This window comes from Rhipicephalus sanguineus, chromosome 1 (assembly GCF_013339695.2).
Source record: "Rhipicephalus sanguineus isolate Rsan-2018 chromosome 1, BIME_Rsan_1.4, whole genome shotgun sequence".
Taxonomy (NCBI): domain Eukaryota; kingdom Metazoa; phylum Arthropoda; class Arachnida; order Ixodida; family Ixodidae; genus Rhipicephalus; species Rhipicephalus sanguineus.
Genome location: NC_051176.1, coordinates 193,335,517 through 193,361,831, shown reverse-complemented (window position 1 = coordinate 193,361,831; position 26,315 = coordinate 193,335,517). Strand labels below are relative to the sequence as shown.

At 47.2% G+C, this 26,315-nt stretch overlaps 1 protein-coding gene across 4 annotated transcripts in view; it reads left to right on the top strand.

Moving 5' to 3' along the window:
• Positions 1–26,315, top strand: part of LOC119404726 (protein CBFA2T3) — a 133,497-nt gene that overhangs the window by 65,641 nt on the left and 41,541 nt on the right. Inside the window, exons 1-2 of one of the 4 annotated variants that reach the window (XM_037671384.2) lie at positions 11,081–11,271; positions 18,623–18,773. The exons of 2 other annotated variants lie outside the window; for them this stretch is intronic. In XM_037671384.2, the coding sequence (XP_037527312.1) occupies positions 18,725–18,773 (49 nt within the window). In that variant the 5' untranslated portion in view covers positions 11,081–11,271; positions 18,623–18,724. Of the gene's footprint in view, positions 1–11,074; positions 11,272–18,622; positions 18,774–26,315 lie in introns of those variants that run through there. One more of the 4 variants, XM_049418498.1, reaches the window with a different exon arrangement.

Sequence of the window (26,315 nt, the reverse complement as noted above, 5' to 3'; positions counted from 1 at the left end):
ATGTTATTGTATTAACTTTATGGCTTATTTTGACCCCTTGGCTGTGCAGATACTCTTTCTGGCACCGTAAAGCCGCGCCATTAAAGCCTGTTTTTTTATTCTCCTCGCAGAATAAATTGAAGTTTCAGCTTGACAATTTTCATGGTTAATCGACTTCGCACCGTTCGTTTTTCATCCGCGCGCTGCAGTCTTACCATGTGAAAGTTTGCTCGATCGTTCTCGATCATGAGGAGTGCCCACAAGCAAATAAACACACGGATGGAGCAAGATACAGGAAACAAGCGTTGAAGAAAGGCGTCCGATGTTTTGTCCCTCGCGTGGTGCACACGTTACTCACAGTAGCGGTCCGCGCCAGATCTCCGCGCGTGCGCACTTGGCGACATACAGGCGGGCACGGCGTTTGCTCGAAGGTGCAGGGCGCGCACGTACCAGCTTTGCTAGAAAGCTGCCTATCCAGCCTGCCGGGTGGAACGTGTACAACACGCTCGTGCGTGTGGGCTGGCAAAGGGTGGCGATACGTAAAAAAACGGGCATATTGGTTATCATAATTTAAGTCTCGTTGCTTTCTGTCACGGCAACAGTGGAAGCTCGCAATTGTAGGGCGGGCACGCTAACGAGGAACATGGATTTCAAGTGTCCCTCTGGCTTCCGTATACGTGTCTTTGGCAAATGCCTGGGCCTCGCTTGCTTCTTATGCGTCTAAGCGTGACCGCATTACCCTCCCACGTCCTTTTTCCGTCTTCTTAATTTCCAGTCCCGAAGGGGCAAGCGACCACGGCTATCACAGCGGTTTCTTCTTAGAAGCGCTGGGTGCTTGAGGGCCAGAAAGCAGCGCAGTCAGGTCCATGGTGCAGCGTCAAACGCGGAACGCCTGCTGATGGCCCTTTCCTGACTCGCTGACACAGCGCAGAATGGCTATTTGCATAATGGTTGAGGTTTCGTTTGCTGCGTGCCGACCATTTTTCTCGAACTTTCATTCGTTATATCCTTGCTTCGCATTGTCAGCATCGGGAGGAAATGGCAGGATTGTTTCCATTTGACATTCGTTGTTTCTCGGCAATTTTAGTGTTATCATCCCACGAGGAAAGAGGAAACATAATAAAATACCTTCTCCTTTCACCGAAGATTGAAGTAGTAGGCTATTTTACTTATTATTTTATCATAATTTGTGCGATATGAAGGAATCATTCCTGCCAAGGCAGGGTCATGAGTTGTCCTTGAAGTTCCAAACAACCCCCACTTGCAGCCTTGAAGAAGACAAGATCGCTTGTCGAAGCGTTTGCTCCAGCGACAGATTGTTTTCAAGAATCTTACAGTCCCCGCATGGCATTATCCCTGTTCGGAGGAACAGGCAGCGGACATCGCTCCTTTACGGAGCTCGACTTATTAAGGCGAAAGCCTTAAATGCCTCATCAAACGCCAAGTTTGACCGTCGGCGTCCCGCGGCGTCGAGGACGAGTGATGCAAAAAATTATAACACGATGACGTCACCATATGACGTCATGATGACGTCACATATTGCCAAAATTTGTGGTGTCATTGTGACGTCACGTGAAGTAACGTCGCATGGTGACGGCATCACATGACATCGTTGCTTGGTCAAAGGTGGTCCGATCACGAACGCAATGCAAAACCAGGTGAGGTGCCTCCAATCTTGGAGGCAGTGCAAAACAACGTTAGGTGCAGAAAGCTTTCGAATGGTGGCGGGGCAGGATGAATAAATCGACTGAGAAGAAAAAGAAAATGGCTTTCGCCTTCGAGTCGTCTTAAGCGAATGCATAAAGGACCCTGTGAGTTTTGCGAAATGCCTGCCCGGTCCCGAATAGGCTTTGTGGTAGCGCCGCCTTCAAGAAGGCCGAAACTGCTGCAAGTGATCACCAGCACGTGTGGTGCGATTTTATAAAGGTTCTGGAAGTAAAACATTCGCTCGCCCTCGCGTTATTGGTCGGAAAGACCTTTTCTGGACGAAATGTTATTCTAATCAGTCAAGTGAAGGCTGCAGTTGCACATACATACATACATACATACATACATACATACATACATACATACATACATACATACATACATACATACATACATACATACATACATACATACATACATACATACATACATACATACATACATACATACATACATACATACATACATACATACATACATACATACATACATACATACATACATACATACATACATACACTACGGTGACAAGGGCGGGTAAAATGCTTCATTTCATACGACTGAATTTTCAGTCTCGCAATCTGTAAAGGAAACGTTACTTTTTGTCCGTAAAATCAATACTAGATTATGCTTTGTGCAATATGGAACGATCATGACCAGTACCTCATCGGGCGGGAAGAAATGCAGAATGAAGAAGCTAGATTCGTATACATAACTACCATCCACTCTCGAGTATTTCTGAAATAAAAAAGTGCATTTAAATAGAGAAGCTGTTAATAATGACACAGAAACTACGGCCTGAATTTCGTTACTGTATCTAGAACAATCAGACTACAATTTATTTACACCTGGTGGACGTCTCGCTTCGCTGAGGTAATTCAGGAAAAATATTGCAATGCCCGTAAAAAAGCGTACACTTATGGTAATTCATTCTTCCTATAAAGAGCAATACGGGCACGGAACGGGCTTCCAGACGATGATGGCACAAGAGATAATCTTATTTTTTCTCTTCCATGTGATGATGTCGAAACAAGTTAAATTAGATTTCCCAATGTGTATTATCGTCTAGATCGCATTTTCTGCGTAATTTTTTTATATATTGAACGATTTTGCATAATTTGCAAGTGTTTTAAAGAACTTTTTATGTTTTATATAAGAATGTTATTTACGCTTGGTTGTGGTCCATGCTAACCCTTTCAAACGCGATACCTTGCGGTGTATGCAAATAAAGTGTGGATAAATGCCAACAGCGCGTTCAGTGACAGTGCTGCTGGGGGTCGAAATGGGAATAATGTCGCATAGGAGATCTCATCAGTGGGGTGCAACGTGATGTCACCGCTTGCTTCATGTTAGCTGTAACGAGGCCTTCTCTCAGTTGCAAGGTAGGTATAAGAGAGCGGGCAAGGGACGCCGGCCGCCCCGTGAGCTTGTCGAGAGCCCTTCAGTGACTAAAAGCGCTTAGTAGCCGAGTACACGCGTGGATATGGTTTCCTGCTGTCATGGCTGTTCCGGGCATAGAAATGGGACGTGCGTTGTTTCGACAGCGGGCGGTACACACGCAAGGCTTCTTTCGAATGAGGAGTTCTCCTAAATGCTTTTGAAAACGTTTCCTTTTTTTGTGTTTAAATTTGCATGTACGTGTGTACTATAGCAGCCACAACTGCCACCGGTAACTTCAACTATCATAAAGTAAATAGCAGAAACAGAAAGATGCATACATACATACATACATACATACATACATACATACATACATACATACATACATACATACATACATACATACATACATGTATGTATGTATGTATGTATGTGTGTATTATGTATGTATGTATGTATGATACATACATACATACATACATACATACATACATACATACATACATACATACATACATACATACATACATACATACACACACATACATACATACATACATACATACATACATACATACATACATACATACATACATACATACATACATACATACATACATACATACATACATACATACATACATACATACATACATACGTACATACGTACATACATACATACATACATACGTTTCGCAGTCGTAGAATGTCGTTGTGAAGCGGGTGTAAGTTTTGACCGAAAAAAATCCGCTCGACGACTGCGCAAGCGATGCTAGAATCTTTCGAGTACATATTTTGTTCGCTTGAGCGTGTGAAAGTGCATGTGCGTACCATGAACGGACATGCATCCGCCAGCGTTCTGCCCCGAAGGCATCCTGCGTATGCGGTATTTCCGCACGCGCAGTAAAGTTTCGGGCGCGACGACGGCGGGGGAGGGAAGGGTGCGAGAATTGAAGAGGCGTGTATACTGCAAAAGCGGTTGCTAGAGTTACCGGCCGCACGTAACTCCATTAGGGCCCGCAAGTGTTCAACGTAACGCTAGGGGTTTTTCAGACGGCGCAGCAGCAGCGCTCGTCCGACCACGGAGCGCTCGATCCTACTATAGCCGGAGCACGCGCGAAGCGTAATGAAGGAAACGGGCTGTGAGTGGAAAACAAAAGAAAAAAATATGTATGTATATATATATCGAGCAAAGATACGGAAGGAGCACGCCGCCAGTTCCACGTCGAGGGTGTAGCGCTCCGGTCGTCTTGGCTAAAACCGCAGACTCGGTTCGTTTTACATTTCACTCGCAACTCGCGTGACTGGGATATGAGCGTTAACCGCGCGCTTGCTTGCGCTTCCATTCGTCGGATGCGAGTTTTGTTTTCATGCGTCGCTCGCAGAGGGCGCTGGGCGCGCGCGCTCCCGTTATCCGGCGTCGAACGCAAGTGTTCCAGCTCTCACGCGTCGAGGGGGTGCAGTGGCGTTGTCGAATGTGCCCTCCCCTCGCCTCCTCCGCTACCCCAAAAACCCGTCGTCTTTCTACCGCGTGCTGCTGCGCAAACTCCCACGGTGCTGTGCCCACTTCCGACCCCGCCTTCGGTGTCCGCTACTTTGTCGGCGCCAAATGAGCCCATCGCATTATTTACTTTTCTTCTTCTGCGGGTGTCGCCCCGTTGGTCCGCGCTGCGGGTCGCACCGCACCACGTGCACACCAATGTGCTTTCGCTCACCGCTGTGAAAACTCAGCCGCGTCGTTCCTCCTGGCCTGCCGGAACAAAGTCTGCGCCGGTTCCCGCCTCTGATAATGGACATTTATCACCGTAAAGGTGGAGTACAAGCGGAAGAAGCTAGCAGGCTCAGTGTCTTGCTATCGAGGGTGCTAATCTCTTCGCTTTCTTTTCCCCTCAACTCCTTTAGATTTTGTTCTGTTTACAATCCATCAGGAATACATTGCCCTTCCTGCTCAGCTGGCTGATGTTCCCCTAAATCTGTGAGAAATGGAGCTGCAAGTGGTGCGGGGGAAGCAGGTCACTGTTTCTCCAGTGCTGTTACACCATACGATATACAGACAGATAACTATTTTTTAATGATTACCCCTGGTTTATCGTCCGGCTTGCTACTCCAGGTGTCGGATGATGACTATGGTATTATACAACATCGCATATGCACACAAATACTACGTAGTCTCACACACACACATATACACAAAAGAGTGATTCGCGATGTTTCGATCAGGTTTGTAGTCCTGAATGACACGAACAGCGATTTCATGTTGCGTATCGCACAGGCGGTGTTTTGCTACGGGTCGAGGAGGCGCCAGAGCTCCAATCTCAAGCCGCGTTGCAAATGCACTGCTGCCTTCAGAATCTGCCGCTCTGCATCGTAACAGGAACAATCTTACAGGACATGTTTTAAGTCTTCCCGAGCGTTACATGATGTCGTGCACATAGGGGAGTGCGACTGTTTAATATTCTGCTTGAAGTAGTTTCTAAGGCAACATCGAGCCAGATCTGGTGAATGCCTGTTTCATATTCCAGTAACAGTGCGTAGGCTGAGGGTCAACCATGAGGCGCGACAATGCCATATCAGCTATCAAAAACACACACACACACACACACACACACATTTGTGGTGTTCGCATACCTATACTGAAACTGGACGCGGCATTCATCGGCGGACAAAGCCGCCAAAGCAGGAGCGGGGGGGGGGGGGGGGGGGGGGGGGGTTGAGGTCACATGGTAATAAGCTCTCAAACGGTGGTTAAAAATCACGTGACAGAAAACTCCCCACATAGTAAATTTGCATTGTGACATCATTTTACTACGTTCCTCAGAGGTGGTGGTAAAACTATGTCATGTAGCACCTTTTACTCCAACATGAGGTAGTAATTTCAGGAGCGAGGGAGTCTTCAGAGGTAATGAGCCGCAAAAACCTCAATCTCGGCTAACTTTTGCTTACAGTGTGCGCGCAGATATTCACATGTTATTCCTCTTAAGTCGCACCCGGAAAATTTTACCGTAATCAAGGCAACAGTGGACGTCCTTTGTGATGTGCACTGTACACGTAAAGGACTGCATGCTCCTTGCTTTTGCACCACGAGAGAGCGGTGTCTGCGTCGAGCATTTTACACGTGAGACAGGTTATACCGGAAAAGATGGCAACGCAGGTACCGTATACAGCACCTGTGGTACCTGCGTTGCCAGTGTCGTCGTGTGGGTAGATCACCTAGGTCATGCGATGGTACCACCGGTAGGGAAGAAAACAACATCATTGAAAAAGGTGCGACTAGTCACAAATATCTTTTCCTTCCATTAAATAAGGGTCGGCAACCAGCGGCCCGCGAGGCAGTATTATGCGTCACCCGGCCCGACGTCAGAAACTCCCCCACCCACCTCCCGTTGTCACTTCCTATCTGATGGCCGACAAAGCATTTTTGACCTGAAATGGAGTTAGACCGAGACAAATAAAGATTGCCTCCGTTTGACATTGTTCCCCGTCTCCACACTTAGCCAGAACTTAGCCAAAACTTAGACCGTTTTGGACATTATTGGCAGCTGTCACTTCGCCCATATTTTTGTTTGACCTGCAAAGACCGTTCCTCCCCCTCAATTTGGCCCTCCGCCTCAAAAGGTTGCCGACCCCTGCATTAGATGAAGCTCCGTAAACCCATTCCATCACCCAGAGCACAGCAGATAGGCAGCACACATATCACAGAGCTAGTGAACGAGTACGAGCTACCCAAATATATAACTGAGTTTTAAACACGTCTACGCACCAAGAAATTTTTTTATATAAGGTAGAGGCAGGAAACGCAGACAATGAGATGCTCTGAGACCGCGAGGCACTTGGCACCAGATACAGAACAGCAAGAGTTAGATCAACACATAAAACTAGTCTCAAGGGAAATTCTGAGCACAACTATACAGAATCGCAAGCCGAAGAACCTTACGGAGAGATCGTCGTTTTGAAACAGCTCGCAAACACAGGGGGCATTATTAGAAATAAAATCTGCGGACAAGCGTGGTAGTCTAGTAATTCGGCCAATGGGAAAATATAAAAACGAGGGCATCAGGCAACGCAGTAACAACATCCATTATCGAAACTTAACCCCCGACCCAACTCATGAATATAATACAACGTATGATAACGGATTTTCTAGCCACGGAATTAACCACACATTCCGATTGCCGCTTCTTGATGCCTAACAATAAACTAGACGGCCGCTTGCATGCCTTCTTCTGAAGATTTATTAGGTTTCCATAGATGAGTTACCGCACAAATCCCAGGCAGACCTATACACTGTCCAACAGCAACACACCTACTGAGCCGTTTTGAAAATTTCTAAATAATCATTTACCTAACATACCATCCACCCTACCATCCTTTCTTGGGGATAGACCTCACTTCCTTTGGATTATAAATTCCATTAACGAAAACCAAACAATCTTGGATCGGGAAATTCTGGTAACCTTACAGATATCTGCTTGCATACGAATAAACCCATCATTGAAGGGATCGAAGGGGTCTCGAAATCACTCATAGAAAGCAAGCAAACACATAATGTTGAAGTTTACCTCTGCTCACTAAAATTAGTCCTTACACTTTGAATTTGATTCGACCTACCACCTACAATTTTTTGCACTAGTATGGAAACCCCTTTTGCACCAACGTACGCTAACATTTCCATGGGACAATTAGAATTGTCCCTCGAAATTCGTGGAAGAATTAGAAGCATTCGAAATCATCTCCGCTAAGGCCTTGCACTGATCGCGGCTACATCAACGACATATTTGTTATATGGGAACATAGCATAAATGTGGTAAGCACATTCATTGACGATTTTATCAAGTTTCACCCTAGTATTAACTCTGCCGTGCACCATTCTTCCAGCGAAATTACTTTCTTCGACACGGCAGTGTGTATTGAAAAAGCGAAATTAAAGACGACGCTCTACAGAAAACAGACAGGCGAGACTGTCTGTATGATCTGTAGCGACGATGGTGCCTGAAGTTCGCAACACATGCACAATCGAAAGTATGTAAAGTACATACGAAATTAGCACGCTAGGAGAGACTCCCAACCAGCCGCTAGGTTTTATAACGAAATACCCAAATGCACCCCCGAACCTAAATAATATCGTCCGTTTAGCCAAGTATTAGCCAATATTAGCCAGCAACGAGCGCCTTGGAAAAGCGTTTCCCGAATTACCAAGGGTTATTTATCGCCGTTTTATAGAAACTTTACGTTCGTACATGCAATAGTAAACCCTCATTATACCGCCCACATTATACGTTGCTCTCATCCGAGATGTAAGACTTGCAAACATCTTCAAAAAGGACATCGTACTTAAAAGCGTCGGAAGGGTATAGGTTCACTATATAAAATCTAGTTTTACCTGCATAGTTCTAACGTTGTCTACACGATCGAATGTTCTCACAAACAGTACATTGGCGAAGCAGGACAACCGATCAATGTTAGATTAAACGGGAATCGCGCGGACACGGGCATAGCATTGCCGAAAGCAGTGGCACAGCATCTTGAAGGGGTCCTGAACCACCCCTCGTGCTTGATTAAAAAACTCGTACAGCGGAAAGCCGACGCTGCTGTGAAGAGCTTAGGCAAATCGTGAAGTCGTGCGTGATAGGGAGAGTTTACAAGAGGAGCGCGAAGTTGCCACTCTTCATACAGAGGCTATAGTTCCGAGGGCGGCCGCCAGCTCTCTTTTGTTATTGAGCAGATTGCAGCTATTGGCCGATAGCTTACATAAACCAAGATCGGTGTTTGAATCAGATCCGCTTCTTGCCATGGAGTGTCACCACGTGCCGGCGCTGCGCTCTATAATGTGCCGAAAGTACATAGCAGCAACACTAGCGCACATCGGAATCACGCCGGGAAAGACCGATCGCGTTTCATCACTCGCTGACGTAGCTTCTTGACCACCTGTCATCCCTTCGTGTGTAGCTTCCAGCGCGCTCCTCTGGACGAAGAGAGAGAAAGCGCTTAAAGCGCGCGACAAATCCCTGAAACTCCGTTCATTAATGACGGATTCGATTTTTTTTTTTTTTGCGGCGATCGCTTCGTGAGGCAATAAAATCCGATATCATTCAACGATTACTCGGAAAAGTAGTTCAGTACCCTTGAATGTGGCAGGTCACAACATTGATGACCTCGAACTTTATACAATTCACTCAGACAGGTGGTCCCCGAGAGGGAGAAAATGTGGAGAGACGTATGTTATTCGCAAGTTTAGTATACTCCAGCCAATAGGCATAAGCGTTTCAAAGTGAGCTCTTGAATCTGTCCGATATGGTAGGCACATAACGACGACCATTGATGCTTAGGCGTTGTATCTACACATTTCTAACATCATTAAACGCAGCGCAAAAAACACGGACACAGAAAAGGAGCACGCTACACAGAGCTACATTTCTAACCATCCCGGCGTGACGGTGAAATTCTCATGTTTGGTTGCTGCTCACTTGTGATGCTTCCTTTTTGCCACCCGTGCACCCTATAAATTTCGACGTGAACAAAACCCCTACAGAAGGCACGTACCTCCCGCTCCCCTGCTTTTGCGTTGTTTTTATTGATGTGTTTCCCCTTACTCACCCCCTTTGACATGCCAGCTTATCTCAATATCCCTCGCCCCTTTTTTCTTCTCCCCCCTTTCGTACTTCCTCTCCTCCTCCACTTCTGTGGTTGGGAATTGGGAAGAGAGAGCGAATCACCCGATATGGTTGCCGCTTTGAGGAATACAAGTACACTTGTCGAAACGTTGGCTCCATCGACAGCCTCTGTTCCAAGGACTGTTCATTTCTTCAAAGCTTCCATCTCATCCTGAACTTCTGCCTCTTCCTTCCGTTACTGACATAGTCGCAATTGCTCGATATGATATTCGTTGTGTTTTCGATCTCTGCCTTAATATGCAAATAAACGTTCAGTAAAGTTTAACAGTGAATGCGCCAATCCAACTTGTTGCTCGTCTTCTGCGCGGGACAGCGAGGTCCACCGGAGAGATCAAGGCGCCTTGGATATCGACTCCTTTGAACCCGCAAGCAACTCAGTGGAGCCTCAACGCTCCGAGCTGTGCTACTTTTTTTCTTTTCGCTGTGGTGCATCATTTAGACTCCACACTTTATATCTGCACGCCTTTTACATACGGTGCACAGAACAGAAAAGTGCACGTTATATTTTCTGAACATATGTGGAGAGCGTTTATGGAGGTCACATCGCACATTTGAGCAAGCCGCAATCTAAGCGCAGGTGTCGTGCTGTTTTTCTTCATCTCTCCCTCTTCCCTACAACTACCTCTGGATATATATAGATATTTTTTTTTTGCGTAATGAGCGACTTTTTTCTTCGAAATTGTTTCGAAATGGAATTCGAATTCTTTCACATCGAGGGCACTTACTCCCGTCACACCGGAATTTCGCTCTTGCCCGGAAAGCTTTCGCCAAATGGATAGCTGTATGTGTACAATGTTTTGTGAGCCTTAGCCAGCATTATATCCTCTAAATTCCATTCCCGTACAAGGGAAACCTTTCGGATTGCCATTTCCACCCACTGGATGGCGGGCCTCAGTATCACAAGCGAGAAAGAAGGAAAGAAAGAAAACAGCGTATCGATCTCGCTTGTCCTGCTATACAAAGGAAACGGCGTACAGATCCAGGCACACAGAGATTCCCTTTCGTCGCGCCTTCAACGTCGCACAACGTCAGTGCGTGCTTCGTGGGAGGTGGAAAAGGAGAGAGCGTGGCTTTGTGCCGCGAGGGGGAGGGCTAGTGCGAGGTGGTGCACCTGAGTGCTACTCGCGAGCACCTGAGCGCGGCACGCCGCCGGGCGCTGCTCAGAGCTGACGCAGCTGACGCGGCGGGCGAAGCGCCCAGCTGTTGTTGCGAGCGCGTGCAGCTGCCCTCCTCCAGGTAGTACACACACGCACTGTGCCGCATCTGGTTACCCTCTCCCGTTCGCAAAGCACACACACACGCGCGGCATCGTGCGCGCTCGCCGCGCTGCTGCTCGCGCACACACGCGCGGGGCGCCGCCTCCGTGGTTCACGCGACCGGCCGCCTCTCGACTCGAGGACAGCGCGCGCAGCCGCCGAGCCTCGGGCCCGGTATGCACCTGCGGCTGGCTCCCTCGATACGGCGCTGCTGCTGCTGCTGCCTGCCACTCCCGGACACTCTCCCTCCAACTACCCTCCGCTCACGCTTGACCCACGTGCGTATATTTCGTAGTGCGTGCAGTGGACCTTGTGTCGAGACAAGCATTCGCAGGCCAGCGAGGCGCCGCTTTCTCTGCAAGCTTTGTCTGCTTTTCTGAATTCGAGATGTATTTCTTAAGACGCGGCACATGATGTCTCTGCCAAGTACAGCCAACCGGTTGTTTGTTTAGTTTGTATTTGTTTTTTTTTTTCAAATTACCCAAGTGATAAGAGCGCCAAAAGTATGTTGCTTACGAAAGGGAACAGCTGACCGAACCCCGTATACTACGTTTATTAACCGTATATTGGACGAGCCGTAGATTGTCCTCCTTTTCAAGCTTGGTTAACGTTATCTGGGTCACCCCGTACACTGTGCCTAGGAAGCGCGTATTTTGATACTGAGATTGTCAGCTGAAAACCAGGCTTTAGGAATCGCGACGTGGTCAGTTGTACTCGCCTGCGGTCTGTCTTGCAATGACTACCTGTGGGCGGCGCATTGTGACAGGACAAATTATGTGACTCAGCAGCGCGCTTCGGACGTGGATGAATCTGGAGCGCGCTGCTGAACGCGTCGCTTTACAGCCGCACAGATGCTCGTAAGTCCCCTCGTAAAATTTCACTTGTATTTGGCATCTTGTACACCCATAGCTCGTCTACTGACTACGTAAGCAGTTTCAATGTCGCAGGAGAACAAAGCCAGAAAATAATAAAGAAAGCAGACTGAGAGGCTATTCCGAGAAAGCTTCTGGCTGGGCGGTTCTTGTAGGCAGAAACTACATCCATTGCAAAATATGCATTAAAAATATATTGAAATAGTAGCAGGAAACGTTCGAGTACACAATCGTGAATCGGGCAATGCGATCGCAGAATGTAGCACCGCCCTGACGTTTTTAAAAGCTCAGCAGCACCTTTTAAATCGCTCTGAGACATTGTGTAGAATTATACGCGCCTCTTTTGTGTCTGTAGATGGTGCGTAAGTAAACTCACTTCTCGCGAGTTATTCAGTTTAAAGAGGATGATTGTCAAATCCGATTTGCACATAAGCTCTTATTCATTGTTAATATGTGCATCGACGCCTTGTTGAATGTCTGTATTACACTGTTGTCTATCTGGCACCCTGTTCGACCCTTCGCTTGACCGCAGTTGAACACTCGAACCACAACCCTGAGCTGATCAGCTCAATTTGGTATCTCTTCCGCGTGATAGCATGTGTATTATCGTTCAAGATTCAATATCGGTCACTAGGGCCACGTTCTGTGGACCCATTGTGATCTGCAGAAAATCAAAGGCGGAGAAAGAGAGACAGTGGCGTACTTACGAAACTATATAACGCGAAATAACTCATTCAACAAGAAAACACAGAAACCAATATTGTGGGCTATATATATTACTTAACATGTTTTCGCTGTCGCATTTTCGTTTTTACTGCCTTACTAGAAACTGCATTAAGGGCTAATTAGATTGAAAGTTTGAAAGATATCGAACAAACACCGCTTTTTGCCGACTCACCGATACAAATTTATCGTAAATATACATCGGTGATTATGTGCACCATAACTACACCGCATGATTTCTTTAAGCTGTGTGATAACGAATTTTATATACGACCATATAATACTGTTTTCGGAGACTTACTTGGGACAACACGAAATCTGTGAACGATCGCAGAGACATGGTGAAAATGAGCAGCGCAAAGCGCTGGAGTGCGGAAATACAGGTAATGGAGGACTGATGAAACCAAATAACGGCGAACACGAGCGCTGTTCGTTACTACGTAATTCAATGCTTCGCGCTTGTCACTATCACCATGATCGTAAACCAACTCGCCCATATCGCTATTCTGACCGTAGAGAACGGTCGACGCCAATCTCTTTCTCTCGTCCTTTCACCAGAGCAGGGTAACATACAGTCTACAAGTGTCTGGTCAACCTCTTTGTTTTCTCCTTCTCTCTCTCGTTCGCATTGGGTCAAGTAACCAGACAAAGTGGGACCATCAGAAAGTTTTATTTTAAAAGTAGATTTGGAATCAGTTCGCGTCTCAAATCGGAACTGGCCTCATATAATTCCCAGTGGTAATGAACGAAACTCTTGGATGGAAGGAAGGGCTCTTTCGCACGGCCAGTCGGTCACATTGAATGGTCTGACATTAAATCAGCGCTGCCATTCTGCCACATATGACATCTTGCGTAGCGTAAAGGCAAAAGATCTGTAATAAAAAGCCGTTCTTTTTTCTTTTATTTTGTCTACCCAGTCGCCATGAACTGGAGGAAAAAGACATATAGTTTGAACATGGGCCCCGTGACAACCGTTTTTTTTTTTTTTTGTCCAGCGCAAAGACGGCCGCGTTTTGCTACATGTCGCTGGATGGCGCGCTGATCGTATTCTGATGTGCCGGAACTGGCTTACATGAAAGTGGTTGCTCGCACGAGCTTCGCTATGACATGCGAAGGAATATTGCTGAGTCTGCACGAGACCGCATCGTCAGAACGTGACTGGAGCTCTGATACATGCTATCGCTTGTTATTGCAGCCTACGCGTCCTAATCACTGTACATACAGCCCGACTTGCCTTGAAAGTTCAAGCGACCATTCTCCAGAGCGATCGAAATTGAGCTTTATGATTTTCTTACTATTCAGCACTGGAAGGTTAGACGCCCACCTTAGAAAATAAGTTGGGTATCCAGGGGGACACAAGGTGAGATGATGATTATCGTTGTCAGCCGCCCAGTCAACTAAGATTCAATGATGATTTTCGTAGTAGCTGCATTAAGCGGGCATTTTTATATTCGAAAGTTAGAGGCAATCGTGTTTCTACACAGTTCTATTTGGAAGAATTTTTCTGAAATGTCCGTTCTCCCGAGATATGCGGCTGCAAAGTTTAACTGTTGTTCGCACGATTACGCATGCTGGACCGTGAGTAATGGCGCAAAGCTCCTCCCTGATGTGCTGCGGCAGTTGCACGCGGCATTTAATCGGATAACGGATCGAAGGCGCAGGCAAAGATGATAACGGTTGCCCTTTTACTACCGGCTGGCGATAGCAAGCAATGTCAAGCTCATCACATGAGGGATCAACAGTGCGCCGATCCTCACTGCCTTTCATGCGTAATCAAGCGAACCGCAATTGAACTTTGCAGCCGGATATCTCGGAGCACGTACGTTTTAGAAGAATTCTTCCTAGTGAAATTGTGTAGAAACACGACTACCTCTAACTTTGCAATACAGACATGCCCGCTTACTGCAGTCACTAAAAAGTTCATTATTGAATCTTAGTTAATTGGACGGCTGACAGCGATTATTATCACAGCACTTTTTGTTCCCCTGGCCACACAACTTAGGTATTTGCAGGATGACCTTCACGTACCTCTCAGTGCCTAATTTTAAGGAAAGCATAAAGCTCAATTTTGATCGCCCTTTAGAGAGCCACTGGGAAGCGCATGTGTTTGCGAAAACCGTTAATGAATCTTTTCTGTGTGCGACACGCTGTTTCCGGCTTCTTTCACTCTCATTGCCCTATGAAAGAACAAAAACAACCCCATGTACTGCCGAGTCCAGTCGTCACACTGCACAGAGTGTTCACTTCGTTCAGTGAGGCGTGAGCATACGCTAGCGAGCTAAGGGGAAAGCCTTAGATGTCTCATCAAACGCGAAAACTGACCGTCGGCGTCAACACGAGGGATGCGAAAAATTATCACGTCGTGACGTCACACACCACCTAACTTTGTGACGTCATCATGGAGTCACATAACGTGACGTCACATGATGACGTCATCACGACATCGTCGCTTGGTCAAAGGTGGGTCGATCACGGAGACAGTGCAAAAGCAGGTGAGGTGCAGAGCTTGCAATGCGTCTGATCCTGGAGGCAGTGCAAAACCACGTTAGGTGCAGAAAGCTTTCGGTGAGGGGCGGGGAAGCATCAGTACATCGACTGCGAATGAAAAGAAGATGTTGGCTTTCGCCTTCGAGTCGTCTTAGGCGAATGCATAAGGGGCCCTTTGAGTTTTTCATTTCGGTGTTCGCGATTATGCATAATGAAAACTTTTGCAAAATTATTTTTCGTAGTAGACAAGTGCTCAGCTCCGTGTATCCGTATGTAGACTGTGGCAGCGACAAAAAAAACTTCAACGAACTTGACATACCTGCGACGAGGGCCTCCAACGAGGATCAAATTGGCGGTTGCAACATTCAACTTATAAATACCGCGGCGTTTCTTTGCGCACATCACGGCGCACCAAGAAAGAAAGAAAGAAAGAAGAAAGAAAGAAAGAAAGAAAAAGAAAGAAAGAAAAAGAAAGAAGAAAAAAGAAAGAAAGAAAAGAAAGAAAAGAAAGAAGAAAGAAAGAAAGAAAGAAATGAGGAAGAAAGAAAGAAAGAAAGAAGAAAAAGAAGAAAGAAAGAAAGAAAGAAAGAAAGAAAGAAGAAAGAAGAAAGAAAAAGAAAGAAAGAAAGAAAGAAAGAAAGAAAGAAAGAAAGAAAGAAACGGCCATATGGTACCACAGCACGTTGCCATCGTGTTGGCGACCAGATGGTGCATTTCATGTCCTCCGGCGTCTTCTAGCCGGCAGCTGTCTCCACACATTGCACTTCAAGCGAATGCACATGTGGCGCATGCAAGAAACGGCTTAGATTGCGTGATGGGGGTAAGAAGACTGCAGTTGTGTCTCGGGAACTTTTTCAGTGTTGGCGGATGATGTCAAAACGTGATGTCAACCGGTCAGGCAATTTTCTTTGTCATGAAGGCCCATGCCTGTGTTAAATTTTATGTTTCTGATAACTTATCAAAGTATGGGTCTCCAAAGTCGACTGATGAGTTAAATTATAAGGATTTCTTCAACGCCCTGACATCATGCGTATTCGACAATCTCGCCTTTACTTGCAAATATGCCTTAATTTTAGGTATGCTATAGTGCCGCCTGTTTACCGCATTAAGTCATGTGACAATTTCGTGAGGATTCCTTCATCTAATTCGTCCATGGTCTGCTTGTTGAGTAAGCTAGCTAGTTCTGCTGCCAGAAGTGTGCGATGAAGGATGCGTCGTTTCGTGCTGGAGTGTCATTTAAGGGCCATACAAAGCCGCGCTACCAATTCCATTAGTCTGCCGTTCACTGGGTGCTTATGACCACGTCGCCGAGGTTATAATTTGAGCCGTATGTCTTCTTGGTATCATCCGCACAGTGTAGTACTCTGCGCTGCAGTACGTGATCCATTTGGTCGTCCGGAGATCTGTATTGTGGGGTCAGGCGGGAGCTTTACGCGGTTACAGCTTTCTATTGCCGCGCGATACGGGAATGCATTACCTGATGAAAAGATTATTCTCGCTCCTTCTCGTCCTCGAAAAACATTTTTTCGTTCACCTGGTTGTTACAATCTTGCATACTGTAAGAAATTTTAAAAACCGCCTTTAATATTACAGCTGCAAACATTCAACTCCGTATCGGGTACTGTGCTCATGGTGCGAGTACGCGGGGTTACGCTTTTCGATAGCTGACACTTTCTGTATTTGCCAAGCAACAGCGCCAACACAGAAAGGGTCCTTACTCCTACGCAGAGGCGGGTCATCTTTCAATAATGATTACTCATGCTTACAATGATTCCACACAGACATGACGGTGGGGGCGAAGGGAGGCTGAAGTGATGTTTTTAACTGAAAACATTACTTCAGCTACAAGAATAAATATCTCGTTCATATCAAAGGTAGAAAGAACCTGCCTCTGTCTATCGTTAGGATCCGGGATTTTATGCTGTCCGCGCTGAAAAACCGCTAACGCCTTCAGGGAGCAGTGGAAGAACTAACGTGTATTGAAGCATTTTGAAGCATTAAAGGGGAATCCCTGGCGCCCCCTATGGAGTGGCAGAAGAAACTAATGCATTAGAACGGAAAAAAAATTGCTACCGATGCTGGGGTTTGAACCCGGGCTCGGCGCTCCCGAAGCCGAGTGTCTTAACCACTAGGTTACACACCCACTTTTTTTTTCTCTTCCATGGTATTTATCCAAACATTGCAAATGTTTCTCAGTCACCTAGCGACAATAATCGCACAAATACTAACGGGCAAGCATTCAAAGGCTAACATAAACGCACTGTACAATTCCCGAAAAACCGGGAGAGTTCGCCTGCACAGTGTGAACATATCTGAACCATATGAATGCCTCGTATTTTCTACCACCGTGGTTAGGACTGTCAAAGAGCAACGTACCTGCGAGGAAAGACGAAGGAAAATGCACCGGAAATGTCAATGGCGCCAGTGGGCGTCTGGGGGAATAGAAAACAATTTATTAAATAAAAATAAAGGCCCTAGGGCCTTCATGTTTAGATAAAAAACGGCTTATATTGCTCCCAAAAGGTGTCTTCCCTGCAATGCACTTGTGTTCAGAAATGAAGCCGACTTTAGGGGAATAAGCGTAAGTTTGGTATTTGTAAGCTGGCTTTCCCACATTGTTTATTGCAGTGAAGCCTCTCAGACTCGTTGCGGTGTCGTCGTCGATGTGTCATGGTAGACTCCTCTGCACAGTGGTTTGCACGCTAATGGGCACAACCTGGCCTTTGATGCCAAACTGGACTCCACCGTGTCACATCTGTGCCGTGTGGTAAACAGCTTCGCTGGTCATCCACCTTCAGAGAGTGGAATGGCTCCCTATTCTTTTTACGTTGTCCAGAACCTCTCATGCTTAATCATCTTATCCGGCACTGTGTATATAGCCAAGCGGGGTCCTCTTAGCTCCCCACATTCTTTCAAGTCTATTTCTCTCAGCACCTCTCTCACACACAGGCGTTAGTAAACAACAAAAGTTTTCAGCTTTACATTGTACCCAGACCTTCGCCGTTGCTTTCTGGAGCTGAAACGTTATATTAATTGCGCGTTGCGGAAGGCACGAGCTTTTATTATAAGAGAATTGAGAAGCAAAGAAAAAAAGAGCATGTGTGGTTCGAGAAGTGCATCCTTGCCTATATGCGTATGCGTTTCCTAATCACGTGGTTAAACGAGAAGCTGCTGCATTTTTATATATGTCAGCTGCACACTGGTAAAACAATGCGTCCAGAGAACTCGAGGCCACGCACATTTAGCTATTGAAGTGGTGTGCCCACTTAATTTACCTATAGCGCATCAGTATCTTGCGGCGCTTGCTAAGCGCTGTAGTCGTGCGCGCGGGCCAATTGTCCTCTTTATTTTGTCTCTTTATGAGCGTAGTGCGACTCTGTACGCCGTACTCGGTCGTAACAGCTGGCGGCTGTGGGTATACAAGTGCTGCCTAGCGCATGGGAACGCGCATTCGTCGGCAAGCCCTGTCGCTTGCCTGTTTGTGTGTATGTGTGTGCCGTTATACTCGCACTGGACCGAGCGGGAAAACCAGGCCTGCGCTGTGCAGGACCCGGCGATCTGACGGGCCAGTCGCATCCATCGGGCATCGAAAGCGTTGTTGCCGAGCTGCTGCGCTCACTTGACGCCGAGGATGTGACGCTGCGGGACAATGTACGGCGCACTGGGAATCTTTCGGTGGAAGGGCCTGGACCGCTGCTGTACGTATTGCATACCAACACGCGCGCTTCTCGAGGCCCCCGGAATGGAGGCCGTTCCCCAAGTCCTGTGCCACGGAGCAGAGGATGCGGGCGTTGCGTATCACCCGCCCATTAGGCGTGTGCATATAGGCTCCTGACTTTGTTATCGCGATTATCTTATACCTGTTTGCAAGGTATCGATTGTAACTGCAGTTAAAAATGATACGCAAGAATCATCGCGGCTTGCCTAAGGTCGACGAAGATTGGAAAAAAAAAAAGCTTAAATAAAGGACGTGTACTAAACGGTCATCTTGAAGAACGCGGACAGCACGAAAAACACAGCAAAAAGGAGAAAGTGCAGAGCCTGTGTCGTTACCTATATTCTATTTGTGTTGTGTTTTGAGCTCTGCACCCCTTTCCAACGTTTTTTTTTTTTTTTTTTTTTTTTTTTGTAATTGCTAAGTTCCCGTTTATCCCTCGCAATCTGTACCGCTCCTTGGATTTACTGGAGGTCGTAGGCGCATAAATTTACTACTTTCCGTGTAGTCTGGACGCATCGCGAGAGTTGTATGAACTAAGCCAAAACATCAGCTTTTCACCTCGTTGTTTAGACTGAAGTTTTAGCCCTTAGAAACATTTAGAGCTTTCGAAGTTTCACTAGACTTAAACTCCCGGATAGTCGAAACGTGTGCTCTGACGAATGCTCAGTGCCGGCGTTTGAGCAAAAACAAACAAACAAAAAAGTCCAGTGCCGTAGTTTCAAAGAGCGCGTATGTTTTGCCTCAAACGTCGCATGAGCATATTGATCCGCGCGTTTGAGAGCGTGTTACTTTCATATCGCACTGGGAGAAGGCAATTGTTTTTTTTTTTCGTTATAAGCGGTAGTGCCGGCAATACAACGTGGATTACGTTCGTAATCTGTAGCTGTGTACAAATGAAGCGAGGATAATTTTTCCCCCTTTTAAAAAAGTAATCCGCACTAATATTCAACCTATAGTGCACCTTCAAGGATTCAAGTAGCTAACTTACATTGATAAAACAGGAGTTATTAAGCCGCTGACAACATGACCATTTACATGAACGGGATAATAATAAAGGACGAAAGTTGTTGCTTCTATTCATTCGTCGTGAGAGCACCGGTCGCAATTTCTATGTAACGCTGATTCTACTACAATGCGCATGCACTTCAGCACCAAACTGCTACTGCGTTTCCTTTGCACAGTTTTGCCCCGCCCTTCTTTTTCCGTTAGCCTTCGGTGAGAGAGAAGGTCAGGAAGGGAGTACATCTGCATTGATGACCGATGTAACCAGGCTAACTACACTCTCTGGTGCATGGCAAATAATAACTCTACTATTGGACATTGCTCTTTGGCGATTTGAGCGCAAGAAATGTGTTTGGCCGAAACCGAAGTGTTTGCTTGCACTTCGAGCGCAGTTCAATGTTAACGTATACGCTCCTTTCCAGCAATGTATACGCGTCGCAATGGCGTTTCGTTCCACGTATTCAATCGCGTTGCTCAAGCAAATGATTCCTCCGAAATAGCCACAAGTTACGCAGGCTGATGAGGCGATCTTATATTTGGCTATGTGACCAATTGAGATGTGACGTACCAGTGGTCGAAAGCGTTTCATTCTTACGGCATTGCAACAACCGTTGTGCTACTTTCATAAATCTGCAGTAAATGGGCACCGTAGAAAGGCACACATCAGACAGTTTTTACTTTCTTCAGCTGACGGAGAACCTTGTCTTGACTAGCACATGCGCAGAAAACATGCGTAGATTGGGAGGCCTAATATTTGGTCGATAATTTTCGCCTGGATAAAACTCTCGGTTCACGTGACATTTAGTGCGCTTAGGGCATTTGTCTACATCCCGCCTAACAAGAAAGAAAAAAGTGAACACGTGACAGCATGCTGAGACCTTTGTTGAGGTTTCGACAACAGAGTATCGTCAAGACCTCGACGAGACAATTTTACCTGTTGAGATGCCTAACAACGGCTCGAGGCTGCTGCATTGTTCGCTTCCGGTTTTTGTCCGCTTCCCGATTACTACTTGTACAACCCGCGGTTAGTCGCCCAAGAGCGACGAGTTTCAGTTGCTCAACCTCGATGTTCGTGTGCGCACGCACAGCACCCACTGACATGTAGCATTCTGTAACTGAGCAAGAGGTCGCGGGCTCGATACCCTGCCTCGATGGCCGCATTCCGATGGAGGCAAGATACTAAAGAAGCTCGTGTAAATGGCTTTAGGTGCACATGTAAGAAACTCAGGCGATCAAAAAAAATAAATTCATTTCAAGCCCTCTACCCAGTGCATTGTAATAGGCCACTGTAATATTCCACTGTAATAGCCCACTGTGTGACGCAGTGTAATATCCCACTGTGCGGACACTTTTCTTATTACCAATGAGCAAAGTGATCGCGCTGGCATGACTGCTTGAATTGCTGTGCCACGCATTAACAACAAACATATCTCCCCGAGAGGTCACCACGTTCTCTACGTCGAGATGACGCACGGCTAACCGTTCCTAAATTCGTTCGCCTTTCTGGTACGCTGTGCAAAGTGCAACGTGCGGACAAACAATGAGGAAAGACAATTAGATGTGTGGAATTTCTTCGCTTCAGAATTTTGCATAGCGACTACGTTCGTTCTCATTTCTCACTGTCCTGCACAATATCGTCAAGTGGTCTCTGCGCAGGGCTCTGCCACTAATTTACTGCGACAATAGTTACTTCCTAGAGTGTACTTCCGATACCCTAAACCTTGTGCTAAACTTCTCTATCCTTGTAGAAACCACTTATATAGTAAGCAGCAACCAAAACACGATGACAAACACGACGACGAAAGCAGTGTGACGATGGGGATACGACGACAACGGCGGCGAATGACGACGACAACGATGAAGACGGAACGATGACGCCCGCCGCGTGTTTAACGTAACGCGAAGTGCAGCCGCAGTGAAATGTCGCATACATGGTATCCGTATCTTCTAATTAAACGATGAATCATGTGTCACGGGACGACGACGCGCGCTTCACCGTAACGGTGCGTATACGGACGGGCAAATCAAGTCCCCTATCGGGCTCTTTTTAACAGCTGTCGCGGTAAAGCGAAATTAGACGGAAGATATCACGCGGTCGTCCTGGGGACGTCCGTACCACACCATACTTCGTGCGCGCGGCAACCGGCCCTGGCACTCGCGGTTGCGGCGGGAGCCGTCCGCTGTGACGCGACCCAGGACCGGACCCCTGGAGCCAGCGTCCGCGGCGCGGCGAGATCGGGACGCAGCAAGTGCAGCTGCTGCCGCGGGACAGGTGGTCGGCCAGCACGCTCCGCTCCTCGCACAGCTGCGTCATTTGCGGCATGCACACTTGACATTGTTTGTGCCGCGCTGACTGCATTGTGGGGCCAGCGGCGGGTCGAGCGCGCACACGCGCTCTGCCATTAGCAGTCTCCGGCCACCTGCGACAGCCGTCACTGCGGCAGGCGGAGACGAGTGGCAGAGGACGAAACAATGCCCCGACTGGCTGGGCACAAATCAGCCGGCGAAGCGGCCATCGAGTAAACACGCTGTTGCACCGTAAAGCAACGAGAGTGTATCTAACAGAAACCTTTATGAAGAGCGCATGACGACCAACTCAGAAGGCTTCGATTTCGGGTAATGAGACAGTCCGTAATGGTGCGCGAGAAAGAAGAAAAAAATAAACGAATAAAATAGGCGGCAGAGTACATCGTGAAAAGCAATGGTAACAGGAGCTAAAAACACGGATTGAAAGGCTGCTTTCTTGCGAAGAAAGATTAAATTGGAGCACACAATAAAGTGTCGACAGACTCAACGTTTCTTCCAACTCATTTACTGCGACAACAGCATACTGTTGAAGCATCTACTTCATTGGACATCGCATAAAGTCATCTTCGCCGTTTAAATTTTGCAAGTTGTTGCTCTTCGAAAAACACGCGCAGGCATCACCAAGCCCCGCACTAATTGCTAAGGGTTAGCGCGTCCAAGGCAATCTGTTGATTGCCTCAGGGACAAAAGCTGAATGCCGGTGTCACTTGTTTGCAATCAAGTTTTGCTTTTCTTCGTGACCTGATGATGCTGAAGGTCAGATCGTGGACTGTCGTCGATGTTTTATTTTTCGTGTCTATGCTAGCAAACTGAATGCTATGCGAGTTCATCGAAAAAATCACATGTGCAGTTCTCATTTTGAATCCCTAGGTAGTTCATTATTTGTCGCACGGACAGTCAGTCGGAAAAGGGCAAAATATTATTTACGGTCTTCCGTAACGTTCCGAGGTCGGCTTGTCGGAGTAAGGTCGCTAAGGTTCGAACAGAAAATATATGTTCTTCGTTTTGTGCAGCCACGAACAGGTAGGTGCACATTTTACTGCAATGCGATGCGTTCAAGTATGTCTGTCACAGTTCTGCGCAATGTCCTGCACAACAGTTCAAGAGCTGTATACAACACTCGTGTATGGTGAAACGACAATGTTTAACATTTTTAGCGAACTTTTACCACGCTTGCGTTGGTTATCCCGTATGAAGGACGTTCGCAGTTATATAATCCTGCACAGACGCTCTGCAGGCCAAGAATCTGTTAAACACTCTGTCTCGGTAACTTTGGCTATAGCCCATATGCTTTCAAATGGACATTGTTGTTTTCGGGATTTTTTTCTTTAGTCAGAAACAAAGCTTGAAACTTAATTTTGTGCTTCCAACACACTCGTCAAGGCTCCCACGAAAGCAAGCATCAGCATGCCACTGTGACAATACCGTATTGCTCGTAAAAGGAATGTCAATTTCGTTGCTAACAAAAGTTTCCATATTAACTCTTCTGGTGAGACCTCCTTAGAAACAACAGTGGCGACCAGTAGACACCCGCCCTGCGGGAACTAGTTACGCTTTGCAATGTCTACTGCAGTCGAGCTTTTTACCTATGACTAGTTAATCTCCCAATATTTACCGGCGCCTATAGCAACCGGCATGCCAGAGGCACACTCCAGCGGCGGAGTAGCGTAGCGTCATCCGCCGAGGCAGAACGGCATGAAGAGCATGAAAATCAAAATTAACATACAAGATTTCCTCCAAAATATCGTGAACTTTTGGATCAGTCTTCATACTCATATTTATCGCTTTCTTGTGTGGCTCCCTGCCTTTCCGCATTACATTTCTCTCTCTCTCTCTCTCTCGCTTGTTTTTGAGCAGTAAAACATGTGTCCTTGAGGCTGCCTCGTCACTAAAAAGCTTACGTCATCGAGTGCACCATGGTACAAGTGGCTTGTTGCCGTATAGCGCATTTCCAAGCCCTAATGATAAGGGAGCATTACGTCACATAAGGGAGAATTACGTGACCTCAGTAGAAACGTGACGTACGACGTCACTGGCAGTGCGGCACGTAGTTGTCGACGCTAGTCCTGACGGTAGTGATACTGGCGAAACAGTGAGAACCGCGACGCGAAAAATCGTTGGTTACTGGACGTCCAGTAACACGGGCCAACCCCTGACACTGGCGAAATAGCGATACTTATGCAACACCAGGCAGAACCTCTCTCCCTATCATTGAAATTTTGGCAGTGGCATGGCGGCATACGTGAGGTTTCGGATCAGGTCACGTGACTCGAGCATGTAACGGCGACAGGAAGTTCCACTACTGCGCTGTTTAGGGTAAGGAAACACGCTGCTGTATATGCTCGGAAAGCACACGAAGGTCGTCAGAATATAGGCACCGTGCATAGACCAAATGGCGTCACGTGGCTCTCGCTCATCAGCCCAGTTTTGCCATTGTCGGCCGATAGGGGTGACAAGAACGCGAAATGACATTCAAAAAGGCACGCAAACCCACTTCAAGAATCATCATTCATTGCATACAGCGCATGCGCATTTGAATACTTTCAAATTACGGACAATCCTGCCTCGTGATTAGAAATTCAGTGTTGATCACGTCTGCCGAAATTTACCTCTTTCGCTCGCTAGGCTATGTGTTGTGGCGCTGTTGTCGCAGAGGGTAGCTGCAGTGCAGTATGCCTATACTGCGCTACGCATCCGTGTGAATCGTTCGCAAACAATGAAATTGTCCGAATTTCACGAGGCCTTCCGATGGAAGGCTTTGATTTTAATCTTTCGGCGTGCCGGAGATTGTCTGGACTTTCGCTATCCTTTACCGCGCTATTTCATTGGCCGGTGTACGCAGCGCCTACGCAAGTCCTAAAGGTCCCGTCATTTATCGCAAGTTTTGTTTTAAATTAGGACTACATTCGCATAAATGCGGCCTACACGAAAAACCATTGTCCATTGGCCACTGAGTTCACCATTCGTCGTTTGTGCTTACGAACGGCATGCTTTGTTCCCGTTTACAGGCGGCCAGTTCTCATATACTTTAAAGCAAATTGGAACACTTGTTTTCTCATATTCCCCAAGAGCAAATTATGCATATGTGCCTTTTGTGAAACCGTCGGATGTAGATCAAAAGCGCTGGCATGACGTTGGTGGGGTCACGTGGCAGATCCGATTTGTGTGCCTTTGCAGCACCTGGCGGAAAGAATGTACTGCCACGTCCGTTGTCAACAGAGCGGCTAGCACCTGCCGCTGTGTCACACCGGCTGGGCCGCGCATGGGGAGACTTTGCGCAGCTTTCGCGCTTGCTTATTTCCTCTTCCTCGACATGGTGGCGGCCCCCTCGCACCGCTTCCCGCAATTCATTCAACCCCGCGTGTGCAAGTGTATATTTGAACAGCGCCAGCTCTTGGTTAGACTTTGTACCGAGACTTGTTTGGGAGTTTGAACAGCGGTCGGCTACCGCTGTAGTGACAGCCGCAGCCGGCGGCCGATCGAAGAAGGGCGCGTCGAGCGGCCGCTGGCCTCGGCTCTTCCGACCTGCGGCAAGGCTGGCGTAAAGTGCAGTGCGCGCGCTCAGTTGCGCGAACAGCGCCACCTTGGCGCTGTTCTGGCGTAAAGGAGCACTGACACCAAAATTTCGCATCTTGTTTTTTCTGTTGCGATAAGTAGGTAACGACCCATTTATCACAGCTGGAAAGCTCGTTTGCTCGAGCGCAAGACGGTTAATTATTTGGAGACAGTTTTATAGCGCCCAATTGCAGTTTCGGTTTCAGAGAGCGCCGAGGGAGGCGGGACCCAGAGTGGTGGCTGTGTAAACATAGCTGGCACATGAGCACCGCGTCGACAACTCTTTTCAACGAAGGCTTCCTGGGTGCTGCTACAACGCCCTCTGAGATGTTGTAAATATGCGTGACCGCCCCCCCCCCCCCCCCCCAAGATGCATTGCCGAGGCGAGGACACCACCAGCCTTTGTACTCCCGTGCAAGTCTCCCCTTCTTTCCGTTGAAAAGGTCTGCTAAGAGAGAGTGGGAGAGAGCGCCCGCAACAATCGTGGCAGCCAACACAAACTCATGACGCAGGTGGCGGTTGGTTGTTTACAAGAACACCAAAGGCGCGTTTCGCTTGGAGTGGCGCGACGCGCACTTGGGGAGAAATGCTCGGGGGGTAAAGGCGGAGCCTAGTGACGTCAGCTCGCGAGGAGAAGTCTCCACAAATGCCCCCCACT